Genomic DNA, 18,446 nt, shown 5'->3' with positions numbered 1-18,446 from the left:
TGTGCGTCAGGGAGCGTCATCAGTGGAGCACGAGATGCGGTGATAATGTTGTAAGTGACATTGTTGTATTTTAATGTTTTGTTAGTCTAGCCCACGAGACGCGCAGTTGCGGAGTTATGCATTCAAAATATTAGAGAAATATAGAAGCTCAATGCGGAGAAGATCTTGATTAGGTTCAAACCGAAACTATTATGCCATTCACACAGAACGCATATTCAGCGCATTTTTTAGACGGACAGATATGACTGCTGCACTCGCGTCTCACACAAGAGGTGTAGCCATGCAAAGTTAAAAAAAGTTAAAACTTTTAGAAAACACGTCGCAAATTTGTGAAGGTTTCTTCCATTTCACTGCATCTTTTATGTTTTTAAATGCAGTCTGTGTGAATGGCGCTTCGGCTCTTTGAATTAAGCAATGCATAAATACATGATGCCGTTTTGTTCATAATTGTTTATGCAATTTATGAAATTATATTTGATTTAATGTAGACGTAATGCACGTTTTTTTTATAGACTTATTTCCTTGTGTTTACAATTTAAATGTGCTGCATTTGCTCATTGCGCCCTCGGGAGACAAGACAAAAGTTTCCTTAAAGCAGCACTATGTAACTTTTTCTGTGTTCAAAATTTGCAAAATGTATATAATGAGAGAGTACATCATGAATTCATCTTCCAAACCGCGTTGTCGTCTTATTCCGAATCACTACGGTACACTATTATCGATAATAAGTATTTATATTTGGACTATTGTAGCCTGGTCAGGTCAGCACCGCTGCGGAGTAACACATACCTGCGTGAATCGATACAATAAAGACCTATTTAATCTGCATATAAAACATTAGAAATTAGATATTAGTTTAATTTGTGTGTTTGACTGTTAAAACAAAAATATTTGTTGTTTGTAGGGCTGTCGCGATAACCGCAATATCGCAATACTGCTATTGAGCAAACCGCAGAGGAATGCAAGAACCGCAGCAACCGCGATTTTTGCGCGTTTTCTTTTTTCGTATGGTTATGCCCTTCTCGTTTTACACTTCATGCATGTGGACTGAATATTAAACAAGTTAGTAATGACAACAATGTGTACCATGCTGATTTGTACAGAGGCTTCATAGATTTGCACTTAACAAGCCTAAACAGACAGTGAATGAGAGAGAGAGAGAGATGGACTGAGCGTGTGCCATTACTTGCGTCTGTCCTCCAGGCAGAGTCATATATTTGTGAAAATATGTTGTCATGTCCAAGGAAAGCGAAATCTCCGTCTTAGCACCGACGCATAGCTGGTGAGCTAAGCCTTCTAAAGTGGCGCTCAAAGTTAAAATTATTTCAACCGCGTTTCATTACGTCTCTCTTTGAATGAATGAATCAGTTTTTGAACGTGTAGTTGAAACAACGGTTTAAAGACTCACTAAAAGACAGTCCCTTACCACCACCTTGTGGTGCAACACTGTAACTGCACTGACTGACAGCCCGTCTAGAACGCATAGCTAAAACAGAAGAGATATACAAGCATTGTATATATATATATATATAAAAAAAAAAAAGAAATCAAACCTTAAAGTCAAAGGTGTAGTTGGTGAAAGGCATCAGGCCGTTCTCATAGGCACTCTTCAGCTTGAAGCCGTGCGTGATCCTGGTGCTGGAGGTGCCATTCTTGCCGTTGCAGTTAAAGTTGGTCAAGCTGTCAATATATCTCAGCTCTTTGAAGTCCTTGTGGGTGCCGTCCACACCACCTGTGCTCAGGTACTCCACCACACCTGTGCGAGCATGAAAATCTCCATCAGGAATAATGCAAGAATGAATGAAAATCAATCTCTAAACACTATGGTTCTGGCATACATACCTGAGTCAGGTAGAGAGTTGAGGTCAGCGCACAGGACCAGAGGGATAGCATTGGTTTCTCCTGAGACAGAGGAGAGCTTGAGACTGCGAGTGGCTTTGTCCACAATGTTCTTCACTTCAGACAGAAACATCATGGTCTGGACAAGCTTCACATCCGAGTACTCGGGGTCCCAGTGCATATGAGCATTGGCCACAAGAAGGAGCTGTTTCTCCATGCCATGCAGAGGCTTTCCAGCTATGGAGTAGAAAGAGACACTGCTTAGATATTGCTATGAGACTTAAGAGTCTCTGCCCAGAGTAAAACTAATAATTCATGAATTTTGCAACATCACTGTTATTGAACTGAAATGAATCTACACAGAACTGACTCAAGCTGAACAACAACACTACGGTCTTCAGCTGAGCTGAAGTCATTTTATGATGAATGAACTTTACGCAGCTACTGAACCAAAACTGAACTGACTGGAGCTGAAGAATGACACTATTGTCTTGCTACAGCTGCTTTATAGCACTTTGGATGCGTCTCATTTGTGAAGTTTGCATCATTGATTGTTACTTTCCTGTTTAATAATGTGAAGCTTCATGGAATCAGTCTCTATTGAAAAAGTGCTATAAAAGTAAATGCAACTTCCATCAAGATACTATTACATACTTTATCTTGAATTGTTTTTATACGTTTTATTAATTTTAGGTAAAGTTTTACTTTTTATAAGTAGTTTATTTAAAAAAAAATTTACTTCCGTTTTAGTTATTTTAGTACAAGTTAAACAATGAAAATATAGAAATGTTGCCATGGCAACTTTCTGAAATAGTTTAATACTTTATTTCCATTTATTTCAAATAATGAAAATGCCTCCTTATGGTTTTAGTTAAAGCATAATAAACTGTAGAATTTTAATATTGTTGGTGGCATTGTTTAGTATGAAAAATGGATAATCATTTTGATTCATTTGCTAAAATTACACTTAACATGGTTATTAAATTAGTGTTTTTAATAAAGGAATTAAGTAAGCATTAAATGCCAAAGATGATCTAAATGCAGAAATGGGAGAAAAGAGCATGTACAACTATAAAACAGTCCTGAAAAAATACAGTGATTGGCAGAAGTGTTATTTCATAATAAAACATACATTTTTTTCTTACTGTGTGTTTTTTTTATGAAACCTTGCCAGGTATGCGTAGTAACCGTTTTATGAAAGCAATAAATGTTGCACCCAACACCCCTTAAAATCACTGTAAACTATGACTTCACTGTTTTATTGCTTTCATGTAAAATATAAATTAATTCAGTAAAAAACAAAACAAAAAAAACTTTTAAATTATTATATTATAATTTTATCATCATCATTATTATTTATCTTACTAGTTTTAAGCAACACACATGTACAACAGAAAGTTCAGTTTGTGTGTTTCAGACTATGAAGCAGGCGGATCGATCACATTAACCCAAATATCACAATACAATGAAAATATCAATATTTTTAGGTACTGGTGTGAATAGTTAAATATTTATATACTTGAGTGATTTTATATTTTCACAGTTAATCATACAGATTTAGTGTAAAGTCACACCAGAAGGAGTAACATGCACCAAGAGTGCAACTGTAAATGTAGCGAAAAGAAAGGGGAAAAAGGAAACAGACCAGACTGCTCCATCATCTCTTTCCGCAGCTCTAGTAGTACAGCCACTCCGATGTTGTCCTTGGTCATCACCCTGTTCAACATGGCCTCTGAACCTTCTGAATTTGCCATAGCCAGCTGGTTGAACTCCACTGTGTGTTTCTGCACCAGACTGAACCTGCTCAACAGAAACAGTGAGGTCAGGATGACGCATGCAAACACAACATGCTAGAACAACTGTTGTTCAAACCCCTAAACTAAAGGCTTGCAGTCTGCTTAAGGTGGACTCACTTCTCTGTTTTATAGAAGATGGCGCAGCCGTCCACATGTTTGCGGTCAGATTCTGACATAGTCCTGGCTCGGGACTTCGGGCTGAAGAATCCTTCATAACCATGTTCCTTCAGCTCCACCAGGAAATAGTGGTAGTACTGCTCCGTCTCCACTTCCTATTGGGCACATTAGAGATTGATGTTTTTGTTATGACTGGGTGTAAATGAGACATCACCTAACTGAACAGTTTTGGTGTCACGGTCTAATTTTGGAACTATGTTTCCTTAAAGGAGTTTATTCCAGTAAGAATTGCTTTTAAAGCACAGTTCTCCAGCTTGAATTATGTAAGTGGCTGACAAACCTGTAGGCTGATGATGTCCGCACTGCAGCTGAGGATCTCCTGCATAATGGACTTCTTCCTGTAGTCCCAGTTGAGGGCCCAGGAGGGACAGTAGCCGTAGAGCTGACGTGTGGCGTACTTATCACAAAGCACGTTGTAGCACATTACAGAGAAAAGTGCTAAAGTGTGAAAAAAGGAAGCAAGACTTCAGTGAGGTTGACAAAAATAGCTATTCATTAAGATGCGGTTACTTTTATATACAAAAATATTCAATATTTATACAGGATTTTATTACACCATAATATAAAAAATTGAGTCACGTGTCATTCATTAGGCATCCTGGAATTTCACAGAATTTGGCAAATTTTGACAAATTATTGTAAAAATTTAATTCTCAAAGTAGTAGCAGTGACTATTTAATTAGGGGCCAAGCACGGAAGGTGCAATGGCACCTATTGTATCCGTTGGCGTTCTTATTATTCTTCTTCTTCCGCTCTTGAGTCTATGGCAGCCCATAGAACCTAGGGCTGGGCGATATAGCTAAAAAATGTATCAACGATATAATGTTTCATATCGTTCAGTATCGATAATCATTGACATTTTTTATAATCTTTTTTAAAACAAAGAGCAATAGAAAAAAACGTTTAAATTTAACCACTGTATTTTTAAACTAACCCAATTTATTGAGACAAACAACAAATATAAACTTTTGGCTTGTCTGCCGAGGCCACAGGAGGGCGCAATGAGCAAAATAATGCAGCGCATTTAGCAAGTAACTCTATAAAAACATGCATTACGTCTAAATTAACTCATAAATCAAACAATTTCGTAAATTGCATAAACAATTATGAACAAAACAGCATCATGTATTTATGCATTGCTTAATACAAAGAGCCGAATCGCCCATCACGCAGATTGCATTTAAAAACATAAGAGATGCAGTGAAAAGGAATACACCTCCACAAATTCGTGACGTGTTTTCTAAAAGTTTAAACTTTTAACTTTGCATGGCTTTCTATACATTTCTTGCATGAGACGCGAGTGCAGCAGTCATATTTGTCCTTGATCCAACCATTCTCTAATAACACGCGAACGAATTCCACAAAAAGCACGTACAAATGGATGTGAGGCTATATCTCCGCAACGGTTTGGTGTATTGAGACCAAACTTGGTATGTGCTATAACAAGCTTGACCTGAGGCTACCTGCAGTGTTTCGGCACATTGCCACCTAGTGGTCAGGAGATATGAAAAATTGCTCTTTTTGCTTATAACTTCTGAATGGTTATGCTTATAACTGGTCTCTTTAGAGTCGGTGGATCATGCCAAGTCGAACCATATCCAATTTTCCCATGTCAGCCATTTTGAATTTTTTCATAAAATGCTACATTTTTTGAACACATTGACGTATAGTTACGAAACTCAGTACGTGTCTTTGGCACCATGCCCTGACGGTACTCAAAGTTCGGGGCCAGCACCACCTTGTGGTCAAAAGTTATAATGAAATTTCTAAAAATGCTAATAACTTTGGCTTACGTTAACTTATTGTAATGAGACTGATGTTGATAGATTCCTTGGATCATGCCAAGAACATTGATACCAATTTTGACATAACTGGCTGAATGTCCTGTCCGCCATTTTGATTCATGTTGAAAACCAAATTTTTCGAACTCCTCCTAGACCGTTAGCCCGATTTTCACCAAATTCAAATCATCTTCAGACCAAGCTGGCAAAAAGTTATGGATTTCATGTTGATATACGAAACGGTTCTCGTTTAGCGCATCAACGAATTTGCTGGAAAGATGCCAAACTGCATCTGAGGCTGTATCTCTGCAAAGCTTTGACATATTTACACCAAACTTTGTATGTGCCATTGACACCTCACACTGACTAGGCCACATCATTTTGGTAACCGCGCCACCTACTGGTCAAGAGTAGTAAACCATTCATTAACCATTAATTATGAAATTTCCAAAAATGCTAATAATTTTTGATTGCATTAGCTTATTAGAATTAATCTCAAAATATTTATTGGGTCATGCCAACAACATGGATACCAATTATGCCATTGTGGGCCGAACTTCCTGTCCACCATTTTGATTTATGTTGAAAACCTACTTTTTCAAACTCCTCCTCGCCCGTTGGTCCGATTTTCACCAAAATCGAATCAGATCATCATCAGACAGTGCTGACAAAAAGTTATGGACTTCGTGTTGATAGACAAAAATGTTTTTTTTGTATAGTGCCACAACAAATTTGAGGCATATTGCCAGATCATATTGCTCAGCAAAGCTTTGACATATTGACACCAAACTTTGTGTGTGCCATTGTCACCTCACACAGGACACACCACATCGACTTGATAACAGTGCCACCTATTGGTCAAAAGTGATAAGCCATTAAATCATATTACCAGAAGTTGGGTTTCTGAATTTTCAGTCATTTTGCTTCAAATCATCCTAAACTTGCTTTAATTACTAATTTTTGAGGTTGGTCTGATGATCCATGCCAAGCTCCTCATTTTGCCTCTGGAGTGCTTGGCCCCGTAATTGCTGCTTGCAGCTATATTTTTCAATTATTTTCATTTGCTTTTATTTTAAAATATTTATGAACTTATGTTTACTACAGTTTGATAAATTATTAAATCAAGGAAAATTTTAACTTAAAAATTTTTTTTAAAATGGAACTTGGGAAAAAGAATTTCAAAGGGCCTTAATATTGTTAATTTAATAAATTGTTAGTTATGAATTTAATTGATTAGACATGCTTTTTTATAGCTTAAACCATTAAAACAGAAAACACTAAATTTGAAAAAAATAAAGAGGTTTCTTAAAGCTCTTTATTTGAAGCGAACCAAACTCGGACAGCTAAAACGCCATATCAAGAGCCTCACATGTGCTTGAATATTACAGGCATAGTTCCTGCAGACTATGTCTAATCAAATCTCAGCCTTTTGTGGTTAAATAAATATCGCACAAGACCTTATCATAAATTCTGCATTATTTAAATAATTGTGCAGCCCTAGGTCTGTCATGAAGTAAAACTGCCTCTAGGCCACGCTTTGAGGATGACTTGCCCTTTTTTATTAGAAAAGAATTCTCTAAATTGCTGCACCTGGGTAAAAGAGAAGTGAAAGATTAAATGGTGCAGGCCTGTGTGACACAATGTGAACTTAAGTGAAAGTGCCTCACCTGCTGGCCGTGTTCTGTCAGGCTCCTGCAGTGGTATCCATGAGCGAGGTGGTGGCTGTTCTATAGATACTATGGCCCAAAAAAAAAATAAAAAATAAATAAATAAAAAATACACACTACACTCAGTGAACCTTTCAATAAAAACTGAGCAATGACTCAATGGAAATTGCTCCGCATTGCCATGCAAGAACATAGTAATTATCTCCACAGTAATTCAGAGAGCATCAAAAGAAAATGTTCAAACAAACAACAATTCCATGACTCATTTCATTGCATGAAATTAATCTGCTCTAAAGAGCATGTACAAGAATATAAGCTTTTCAGTGCTCGCCACACAAGAAGGCCAGCTGTACAAGGGTTGACTCACCACGTTTGGTGCCTGCGAGATTGTCCAGCAGGTAGTTGAGGAGTCGACGTGTCCCATCAGGCTCTTGGTAGAGGTTCAAGATTTCTTGTGCAAGTGGGTTCCCTACAGAACACAACAAAACATAAAACATGACATGTCACCGAAAAAAAGCATAATTACAGAACCAGTACATACTAGGGCTGTGCAATTAAATCGCATGCGATTGTCATGCGCATCTCGTCAGTAAAGCCGGTCCCGTGATTAGTAGTAAATCTCCATCACCTGCTTTCAGGGGACCGGCTTTACTGACGAGATGCGCATGACAATCGCATGCGATTTAATTGCACAGCCCTAGTACATACATCACTGTAGAATTACATTTACATCTGATTTTCTCAAATTCCATCACTGATCCTAACATCACTTAGTTGGGAATCCAAAAGGGGAAAGAAGTCCAAAGAAATCAATACATCTATAATAAATTGTACAATAGGGAAACAACTGAATTCAAAATAGCTAACATTGGCAAACAATAAATAAAAGAGAAATTAACAAAATGGATAAATTATTTTACATAAAGCAATTTTAAATATGAATCCAAAAACATATTTTAAATATTTATAGACTCAAAGTAATTGTTAATAGTAGATCACTAATATATATATATATATATATGCATTCCAATTCCTATCTAAGAGTGACAAGCTTACTACAGCAATTGTTACTTTAGAGCAACAAAATATCAACAACTAACTAAGCTCACACAGAATCCACACCTGGAGAAATGCTCTGCACACATTCTCTGGCCCTTGAGTGTTTTAGATATTTTTACCAATTTGATTATTATTTTCTGCTACTAATAAGTGTAGTACACTCAGGTTAGTTTAAAACCTTTTACTATTTCTACATTCTAAATTCTAAAACCAGCACAGAAAAAGCAAAAACTTCCATAAAGTCCATCTGGGCCTGCAAAACTAAAGTTTAATGGGTTATAAAAGGAAGTAGTACCTTTCAAACCCAACGTTTGTAACTGAAAGAGTTTTCCAAGCTCAAAAGGCAGAACTCGTAACTGGTTGTTATTTAAAAGCAGTTCCCTGTGAAACAAACAGACAAAAATTTGCATGCCATAAAAACAGTGATAATCATACAACAAAAAGCACAAAAGAATACAGGGTGTTTTTAAAAGATCAACTATTGCATGAAAAGCCAAATGCTACAAAAAAAAACTCAACGTCAACAGGCCTTTTTGGCATAAAAGCCGCCATTCTGCACAAAACCTATTGTAGCCTGGCGCATTTCAGCTGTTGGATGACATCCCAACTACTTTCAAAGGTAGCATTTCAGCTCCTCTCAGAACATGATTTATAACCATACCGAGCAGCAGTAATCACACTAGCAGAAGTGGTAACATATTTCAACCTGTGACAAATGAAAGAGCTAACCACGGTGTCCCCCACACATGAGAATGGTGGTGTTATAAGAGCACAGCCCCTGGAGGCAAACATCACTTCTGAAGAATACAGGACCTAATTAAAGCCTGGAGGCCAAACGACTCGTGCAAAAGCAAGCATGGGGTTAAAAAGACTCTGCACGCTACCACAATAGTCTCATCCATCTGCCTTACATCAAAATAAAATCTTTATAGTGGTTTCATTGTCTGGTTTCAAGCCAACTAGCTTCTCACCTGAGAGATACCATGTTGCCTAGCTCGGCGGGCAGGCTCCTGATCTTATTGGACGAGAGGTCCAGGTACACCAAGTTGTGTAGTTTGGCAATGTCGGGCGGGATTCGCGAAAGTGAGTTATCACTAATATGAAGAGCAGTGAGATGGGTAAGGGACCATAATGTTGAACTCAAACTCCTCACTTTTCCTGCAAAGAAAACAGAGCATTGCGTGCTTAAGCAACACAAACTTAAAAGGGACTTAAAAAGTGAATATACTAAAATATTTAAAACAACTTATTAACATCAACATGAAACAGCATTTGCACATTTTACTTCTGTAAATTAATGCATTTTCTATTGAAACCAAAAAATAAAATAAAAATAAAAAGTGCAGCACTTGAATTCAGCAGCTTCAAGAGCATCTCAACATATCTCCAATGAAACAAATCTTTTTCAAAACTCTAGGGCTGCAACTAATGATTTCATCGATTAATCACACAAAAGCAACATTTTATTTTCTGCATATATTCCACAACCGGCCCAATGTTATCCTCCAAACAATGTACAAAGTGAAGGCTATGAAAACAAATATAGTGAATGTATCCATGTAGGCTATGATTTACATTGTGCAAAAAAGGAAAAGTTAACATCACTAAATTAAAAGAAAATACAAAACAAAAACAAAAGCAGATTGTTAACTTGGTAAGAGGTGCATTTACTCATCTGAACAATTATATCTATTACCAATTATAATAGTGCCTTTACAGTTACTGCCCTCACAAAAATAACTTAATTTAACAGTTAAATGTACATTTTAGTCAGAATTATTGCACGCTTTCTAATGTGCTCTGTCTGTCTGATGTGCACGCTGATGCTCATTCAATGAAGTCTGAAGTATCACAGACTCCCTCACTTTGAAGAACCTTTACAGCCCTCTACGAACAACTTGGCAATTGAATCGCCATTGGCTAGTAAATTTTTTAGTTTACTCTCCAGACAGATAAATGGAGAGTGTGTATATGTGTATATATATATGTATATATATATATGCGTTTGTTTGTAAAATGGCACAGTTTTATAAATATCTGAAAGTACACTCTTCTGCGTGTGTGTGAAACAAAGCGACGGCGAGTCGTGCGCTTCACACTAGAGTTTACGGTACGTTAAATACAGGTGCGTTGCACATCCATTGAGATGAACTGAAAAACAGCGCAGATCGCTTGGCGGAGAGTGAAACTCTGATGCGCTCAGTCAGTGTCCGGCGAGTGAAAATATATCTGAGCTAAACTTATACTTAGCCTCCAACTCACACACTGGCGAGTAAAATCTGAGAATTTTTTAGCAATTGGCTAATATTGGACATCATTTAGTCGCCCAGAGTGAAGATTTAGTCGCATATGCGAGTGATTTACTCGCAGTGTAGAGGGTTGCTTTATGAAAAGTAAAAATTATTCTCTAACGTTTACAGATAAGGATATAACCATAAAAAGTTATACGCTTAGGAAAACATCTCCAAATATTAAAAAGCATAAAGCAATCGGCTTGTGCACTTTTCCCGCAACAGCTCAGTCTGTGTCCTGTATTTCAGGTTTGTCCATAAAAACGTGACTGAATCTATAATAAATTTGTTGAATGTTTTCATTGATTAGTTATTGCAGTTCTACAAAACTAATTTATTTTAATTTACATTAAATGCCAATATATTACTGCATTAACTATTGGCAAGACTTAAAAACGTGATACTGACTTCAACAGTGTAAACAAGTGTAAATAGCTTTTTGCTTATTGCTTAACATTATCTTCCAACACAATCACCTCAGCCAAAAACAAAAGTGGTTAAAGGTGGAGCAATTACTATATTTTGATTATTTAGTACTAGGGCTGGGCGATATATCGAATATTAGCGATAATATCGCAATAATTTTGTCGACAATGTACAACTTGAAAATATGAATATCGAATTTCAAATTCAAGCATACTTTCCCAAAAGAACGTGCCGAACGGCGAACGTCCAAAAAAGGAGACCTTAGCTGTGTCCGAAATCGCTCACTCATTCACTAATCCTGTATAGTGTATGGCAGTATATATCAGAAAGGAGTTAAATAAGTGAACTTATTCAGACGGTGACGTATACACTGCGCGTGAGACTTGGAGCTGTTGCAAAACCATCGTCACATAGGCCTATGTACTTTTATATTACATGTACCTTATTTTAGAAAATAATAATAGCAATAACACTCAAAATGACTTTATATTGTAATTATGCACTCTCGCCCGAGCAGCGTTTTCAGATAAGATAACGGTCATAGAGCGCCCTCAGGCGACCGTTAATTTTACATCAGAATGAATACGCTACCTACTGTGATTAACGAACATTTTTAAATTATCCACCAAATTATCATCAAGTTAACAACGATGCCACCTCAGTAAATTAGTAAAATATTAAACTGAGTTATTGTCTACATAACATATTTTAATATAAATAATGTATGAAATAAACGTTAAAGCAAAAATAATAAAGATGTAATCGGCATCTCATTCAAACTTGCTCGCTTCCGCTTTCTCTTCCAGCTTGCCGGTTCTCGGCATTGGATTGTGGGAAATAGTGTTTCAGCGAGTGTACATCGGTTGTACACTCGAAATCAGAATGCATTGTGGGTAAAAAGTAGAGGATGAATGTAGGGAATAAAGTCGTTCACTCAGAATTCGGACAGCACTACAAAATGGCTGACATCCGATATAGTGCACTATACAGTGGATAGGGAGCGGTTTTGGACACAGCTAACGTGCCATTGCGGACTGCTCTACTGTACACGCCTCTACTACGCGAGCTTTCATGAGTGTGGTTGCCAGATAACAAGAGTTCAAATCCCCGAAACAGAGCTTCGCTGTTACAAGGATACATTTTCTGCCCCGTGTTTTGCTTATTTTAAGCAATCTGGCAACCATGCGCAAACGCTTGCTCCTCATTGCAGAAGCGCCGCCGACGATGATCTGAAAACACCAACAAACAAGCTGGAGTTTAGCGATCAAAATGAAAGTGTCACTCAACCAGTCTGTGTCCTGTCATGAGATCTCGACTGTATTGTTTGCGATTGTGATCGCTGAATAAATGCACTTACTCAACCGCTGTTGTTTGAATAGAGAAACATGGGCTATGGCAATTTGGAATTACTATTAGGAATTTCACTGTTACAATATTTTTCATTTGTTTTACCAGTTTTCATAATATAGACAGAGATAGTGCATAAGTCTTTGGTATTTATTTATTTATTTATATAAGCCTATAATGAATCAGTACACTAGATGAGGTCAAATAAACCATGTTTGAGTTCACATTCTATTGATTTGCGCCCATGAGGCACATTTCCCCAAATTTTAAAAATTAGCTAAGAAATACCTATGTGTTCCAGCAACTAGCTCCCCATCTGAGAGGGGTTTTAGTAGGGTTGTGCCGATAGACGATAGTATCGCGTATCGACGATAGTCAGAGATATCGACCATAGCACATGTCTTTGTCGATAGTCAAGACCAGGGGTGGTCCTGGAGAGCCGCAGCCCTGCAGAGTTTTGCTTCAACCCTAATCAAACACACCTGAACAAGCTAATCAAGGCCTAAAGGGTTACTAGGAAGCTACAGGCAGGTGAGTTTTAATTAGGGTTGGAGCTGAACTCTACAGGGCTATGGCTCTCCAGGACCGGAGTTCGCCACCCCTGGTCAAGTAAATACTTTTATATTTAACGTGTTCGTTTATGTCCAATATTTAGTGTTAAACTGTTGGTCTTTAAAATAAATCTACTTTTGATTTTCACCGTTGACTGCAGACCTTTTAGACTGATAACGTCCGTGCTCTGATGCGGCAAACTTGTCACAGGACATGCGGTCCTAATAGCGATGTATGACTGCTGTATCCGAATATATATGAAATAGCAGTTTTAAATATTTTTTATATTTAACAAACATATATTATTTCGATTATTGGTGCTTTCATAGGCGCTCTCTCTCTCACGCGCAGTTTAAAACACCACATAGTTATGAAATAGCCTATGATAAGTACAGAGAGTCTCTCTCTTGCCCCCACCCACCCACGCACGATAATATCGTGTATCGGCAATCTCACGGGCTGGCGATATGACGATTTGAAAAATGACCATATCGCCCAACACTAGTTTTTAGTGCCAGTGGGAACAGTTTCATGCCACAGAGCTTCTCTTAAACCACAGAGAGTTGACAGACTTGTGTTCTTAGCTAAAAACCTTGTGAAAAATACTTATACCAGTTTAATTATTTCCCTCAGTTGCAGTGTAAATTGTGAATAGCATGCACTAAAAAAAGTTGACAATACACTTTCAGTACTTGTTTTGCACTACTTCAGTTACATATACATGTGTTCATTTAATAAAAAGCAGTAAGCGATCACTTGGTCTAGATTTTTTTTAACTGCTTAAATTTGTACTAAACATTTTGTATTTACTTTGTAACAGTAGCCGGGGTGTATTCCACAAAGTGGGTTTTGTTGGAAACTCAAGAGTTTGTTAACCCCAGAAAAGGGAAACTCAGTGTTTTCGGTTCCAATAAAAGACAAAACTAAACCTTTCGGTAAGTTACCATAGTATGTGAACCTAATCTGGTCGGGAGCAGGTATTCTTCGGTAAACCCAGAGTTTCTTTCGGTCTCCTCCACCTTTTTTAAGCATAAGCGATGTTTAAATACCTCATTCATTCATGCTGCAAAAATGCTTTTATTGCTGAGATGTTTGCCTTATTTCAAGTACAAATATCTAAAAATTCTTAAATCATGATGCATTTTCTATATACAAAAATAAAATATTAGTCTTGTTTCTTGGGGGAAATAAAATTATCTTCCAGTGGGGTAAGAAAAATAATCTTAATGCAAATGGAAACAAGATTATTTTTCTCACCGCACCACTTTTATTTTCATCATGCCGACACCGTAAATGTGACAAAAACCCCAAAATACCCCTCCTTTCTGGAATACACCCCTGTTCTACCTAAATTGTTTTTGTTGTTTTTTTTAATGGGGGCAAAAGAAAATCATGTTTTTTAAATTATTATTTAAAAGCAAATGCAAACATAGAGATATAAATCAAATATAGTAAAAATTGACACTATCGAGATATCATTTTATTTATATATATATATATATATATCGCCCATCCCTAATTAGTACTAACATTTTATTGGAATAATGAGCACTGAAAGTCACAATGAAACGATCAGCAACACAGCTTTTCTAACATATTGTGACAAACATCTGAATGTAACGAAAAAATGTAGGGCGGACACTTGTTTCTATTCATCTGTTCTTTGGATTTTGAGATGCGGGCATCATGCTCAAAAGTGAGGGCAGGTGAACGTGAGCTTGCGGGGTGGGTTTAAGCAGACTAAATGACTGGAGAATTCCTGCATACGTCACCAGAAAGAAGTCTGCCATTTTCACTGGAATATCTAGTTATGCCATTTTGATTAAAAACAATGAGGTAAAAAAAAAAGCACAGATTAATTGTTCACAATAAGAACTATAACATGCATTTACAAAATACAAAGTGAATTTTCATTTCATGCCAACTTTAAACAAACCGTGCATTTTGCTTTCATTTCACTCTGACATCATGACCCCCTCTGAGACCCCAAACATTACCAATAATCTCCAGCTCTGCCCAATATGACTTCTTCCCATTGGCCACCTCCTCACTGGACATTATTGAGTACATCCTCCTTGGGTCAGGCGGATCATATTTTTCCTTGGGCATCCCTGTAATACTGAAACAAACAACAATCACTTTCACTACAGAACAATATTACAGGAAATGTGTAGCACTTTACATACATGAAGCAGTTTTATACGACAGGAAACAGTGCAAAGAACAGGTGACATGCCTAATAAAAAACAACAACAACATCGCAAAACCCTCTGAGAGTGTAAGGGAGCAGGAGTGAGAGAACACACACAAAAGCAATTCCAGGATCAATAACTGAGGGGATTTTTCCATTACGCATATGACAAATAGATACTTGCGCGCCGCTCAACGTCACCACGCTTCTCAAATTTACATAAAGCTGCTTTCAATTCAAACAAACCATAAGAGTTTAAAACCATAAATGACTAATTAGAACTCGATAAAAAGGAAATGCATTAGATGACAACTTGTGACAAAGTTTTGTAAGAAGTTACCAACTAGCGGTAGTAAATCTTTCAACGTTCTTGAGCGAACAGCTGGCACTTTAGGCAAAGGGCGACTCTTTCAGACGTGGTTTTAAATGAGATCTGGTTCGATAAGAGTAAAACTGTTAGTCGTGGCACAAACAGAAAGTCGGTTCATATTACTAATCCCAAGAAACAAAGGTGCAGCTTAAGTCCTTGCTAACTGAACTCCAAATAAACAAGGTGCCAGTATATATCCATTACATAACTGCAGTGTTAATCGCTAACTAATCAGTTAACCAACGGGCCAGATGCGGTTCGTTTTTGGTCTTTCATCATCGCTGTGCAACGGAACCCAAACAAAAACACCACCACCTCGTGTTTATTTCCCAGAGCCACGTTACAGAGCTAACTTAGGGCTGCTAGCCGTGCGAGTTAAATACACTGAGAAAACGGCAACCTGCAAGGCGTCTTAATGAGTCAATTAAGAACACGTAATTAGGAAATGAATTGGCTTTAGATCGTAATATGTACTTGTCCCCAGATTTGCTGAATTAGTTTGATCGGACCCCCTGCAATGTGAGCGTTATCCGTTTACTGGAGGAAACCACATTACTTTTTAAGTGCACTTGTGCTATATTAATCGCCCGGAACCATCAAAAGTAAATTAAGTTTTACGATGTTAATAAATATATAGAATACACCTGCGTTAGCATATGTAGCTTTCATACGGACACAGCAGGCTGCTTACATAACCAACTACATAGATCTCAACATTCAACATCGCTTGGTTGCTAATTTCATCAATCTATCATAGTTTTTAAAGCGCCCACGCACGCAGCTAATACAAATTAAAAGATCGCAATCTTATCGATCCATCATTTCCTCTATATTCAGATTGAGCAAATTAGCTCATGGGCTAACTGGCTAACATGCGATTATACATTTACAAAACTAGACCAACACCAAACGCAAAGCAATGTGAAAGAAAATATATTCCGTTGCTCACATACCACTAGACACATTTGAAAAGGCCTCAAACCCGTATTAGATTTACCTGTAAGCTCATTCCAGTTCACAAAGACGAGTGCGCGTTTCCTTTGTTTCTGATCCGCGGCTCTTTCTCACTCAAGGCAAGGCAAACAAGCATCATGGCGGCCGTGAGATTTTCTGGGCGCGATAAGAAGCGCCTCCCTCATTGGCTGCCCCTGAAACGAGCGATCTGATTGGTCCGCTCGTGAGCTCGACGCCTCCATACTGTTTTACGCCAGCGAGGCAGGCCAAAAATGGGGAGATCCTCACTCCCCAGAACACAAGATCCAGGGGGCGTGGTTGGATCCAGATCCAACTCCTCCTACCTTACATATTCCTAAACCTTCCCGTCTCCACCCCCTGATCTCTAAACCCACCCATCTCCACCCCTAAACCTACCAATCTCCACCCCCTAGATGTGAATCCAACCACGCCCCCTGGATCTTGTGTTCTGCAGTGAGGGGCTACTGAAAATGGGAGTCACAAAAATAGGTCAATTTTGCGGATGTTGAGGAGTAGAGTAAAACAAATATGATTTTTTTAAATAAACGCGCCATAGATCATTATGCAATGATAATAGTAATGGCAATTGATGAAATTGCATTTAAGAAACAAGTTAACTAAATGGGAGGCATGTTTTTGTTGTAAACACTCTAAAAATTAGATATCATATGGCGACTGACATGTAAGAGATTGTCAGGCTTGAAAACTTGAAAATCAGACGACATAAGTGAATATATAATATAATAATATATAATATAATATATAATATAATAATACGTGAATCATTTAATTTTTTATAACTGATATGAGGTGCATCACTTCCCAATAGATTAGATAAACCACATAGAATAATATGTGAAGAAATTGTACTTTCAGTTTGCTCTTGGAATATACAAGCAATAAGTCTTTAAAGGCTTTCATGTTTCCAAGAAAATAAAATATGTTATAATTGAAATTCGTTTATGACATACAGTACATTTGACTGGACACTGGATGGCATCATAGAGCTTTACACTCACATCTGGGCTCTTGTTAAAAATTTAATACTGGTTTACTGAATACCTCCTTCTGTATACCTTTTCCACGACATTCTAATTTATTGAGATGCACCTGTATACTACCCGTTATTTATTTATTTAGGTAGCCTAGCTGAAACAGTAGACAATAAAAAAACAGACTAGTATATAGGCTACTGTAGCTATTCTATGGATATAGAACATTTGCATTGCTTTTTGTCCTTAGACTTTTGATTGTGGTATAATAGTGAAATTGAGTAAAATTACAGTTTAGTTTATATTTTTATGATGTTTTTCAAGCTGTGATGCATATTGGATTGTTTTCATATTTTCATAAATCATAAACCCAACAGATGCTAAAGAAAAAACAACTTAAGTGGAAGTTTCTATAATTAATGAATTCATAAACCACAAACATAGAAAAAAAAAACACATCAAAATTACATAGGCCTATTGATAATAAAATAACTACAGGTATGCCAGACACATCTTTTTGTGCATTAATGACTATCAAACACACGCCTAACTGACTCATGTAAAGGATATGTGCTAATGATTTTACATAATATCTAATTTGCCACTGACGTGTAAAAGGAACGCAGCCTTTTCAATAAACTGTGCTTGAAATGTGGGATGTAAAGATTTGGTGACAACACTGAAACTGTCAAGTGATAATCCTGCCATAAGCACAAACACACTCCCACCCGCTGAGGGCTAAATATAGTTTCATCCCTGACATCTTCCATCTTCCACATCATGATCCACGTAACCAGGGCTAAACCTTTCATGATAGAACATCAATAGTTCTGAGAGCTTGAAGTCCGACTGAGGCCTGAAAGATGCCTTGATGTTAACTTATACATATCTTTTGTTTACAGAAATCACATTGAGACTATTAAAGATAACAAAGCATACAAAACAAAATGAATGTGCAAGCATTACCACCTTGATTCAATACT

General features: G+C 37.3%; 1 protein-coding gene across 2 annotated transcripts in view; it reads right to left on the bottom strand.

Annotated features, from left to right (window-relative positions):
* The window catches only part of LOC107749911 (CCR4-NOT transcription complex subunit 6), a 20,510-nt gene extending 3,933 nt beyond the window's left edge, over positions 1-16,577 (bottom strand). Inside the window, exons 1-11 of one of the 2 annotated variants that reach the window (XM_016565136.1) lie at positions 16,494-16,577; positions 14,933-15,054; positions 9,291-9,477; positions 8,615-8,700; positions 7,628-7,729; positions 7,261-7,329; positions 4,093-4,250; positions 3,753-3,907; positions 3,485-3,639; positions 1,843-2,076; positions 1,554-1,756 (exon numbers count right to left, since the gene is read on the bottom strand). In XM_016565136.1, the coding sequence (XP_016420622.1) occupies positions 1,554-1,756; positions 1,843-2,076; positions 3,485-3,639; positions 3,753-3,907; positions 4,093-4,250; positions 7,261-7,329; positions 7,628-7,729; positions 8,615-8,700; positions 9,291-9,477; positions 14,933-15,044 (1,461 nt within the window). In that variant the 5' untranslated portion in view covers positions 15,045-15,054; positions 16,494-16,577. Of the gene's footprint in view, positions 1-1,553; positions 1,757-1,842; positions 2,077-3,484; positions 3,640-3,752; positions 3,908-4,092; positions 4,251-7,260; positions 7,330-7,627; positions 7,730-8,614; positions 8,701-9,290; positions 9,478-14,871; positions 15,055-16,493 lie in introns of those variants that run through there. The other variant, XM_016565137.1, reaches the window with a different exon arrangement.
* Positions 16,578-18,446: the final 1,869 nt, after the last annotated feature.

The sequence above is a fragment of the Sinocyclocheilus rhinocerous genome, unplaced genomic scaffold, assembly GCF_001515625.1.
Source record: "Sinocyclocheilus rhinocerous isolate Xijiao unplaced genomic scaffold, SAMN03320098_v1.1 scaffold320, whole genome shotgun sequence".
NCBI classification, from domain to species: Eukaryota; Metazoa; Chordata; class Actinopteri; order Cypriniformes; family Cyprinidae; genus Sinocyclocheilus; species Sinocyclocheilus rhinocerous.
Note: the sequence above shows the minus strand (reverse complement) of the source record. Positions and strands in the feature narration are given on the sequence as shown.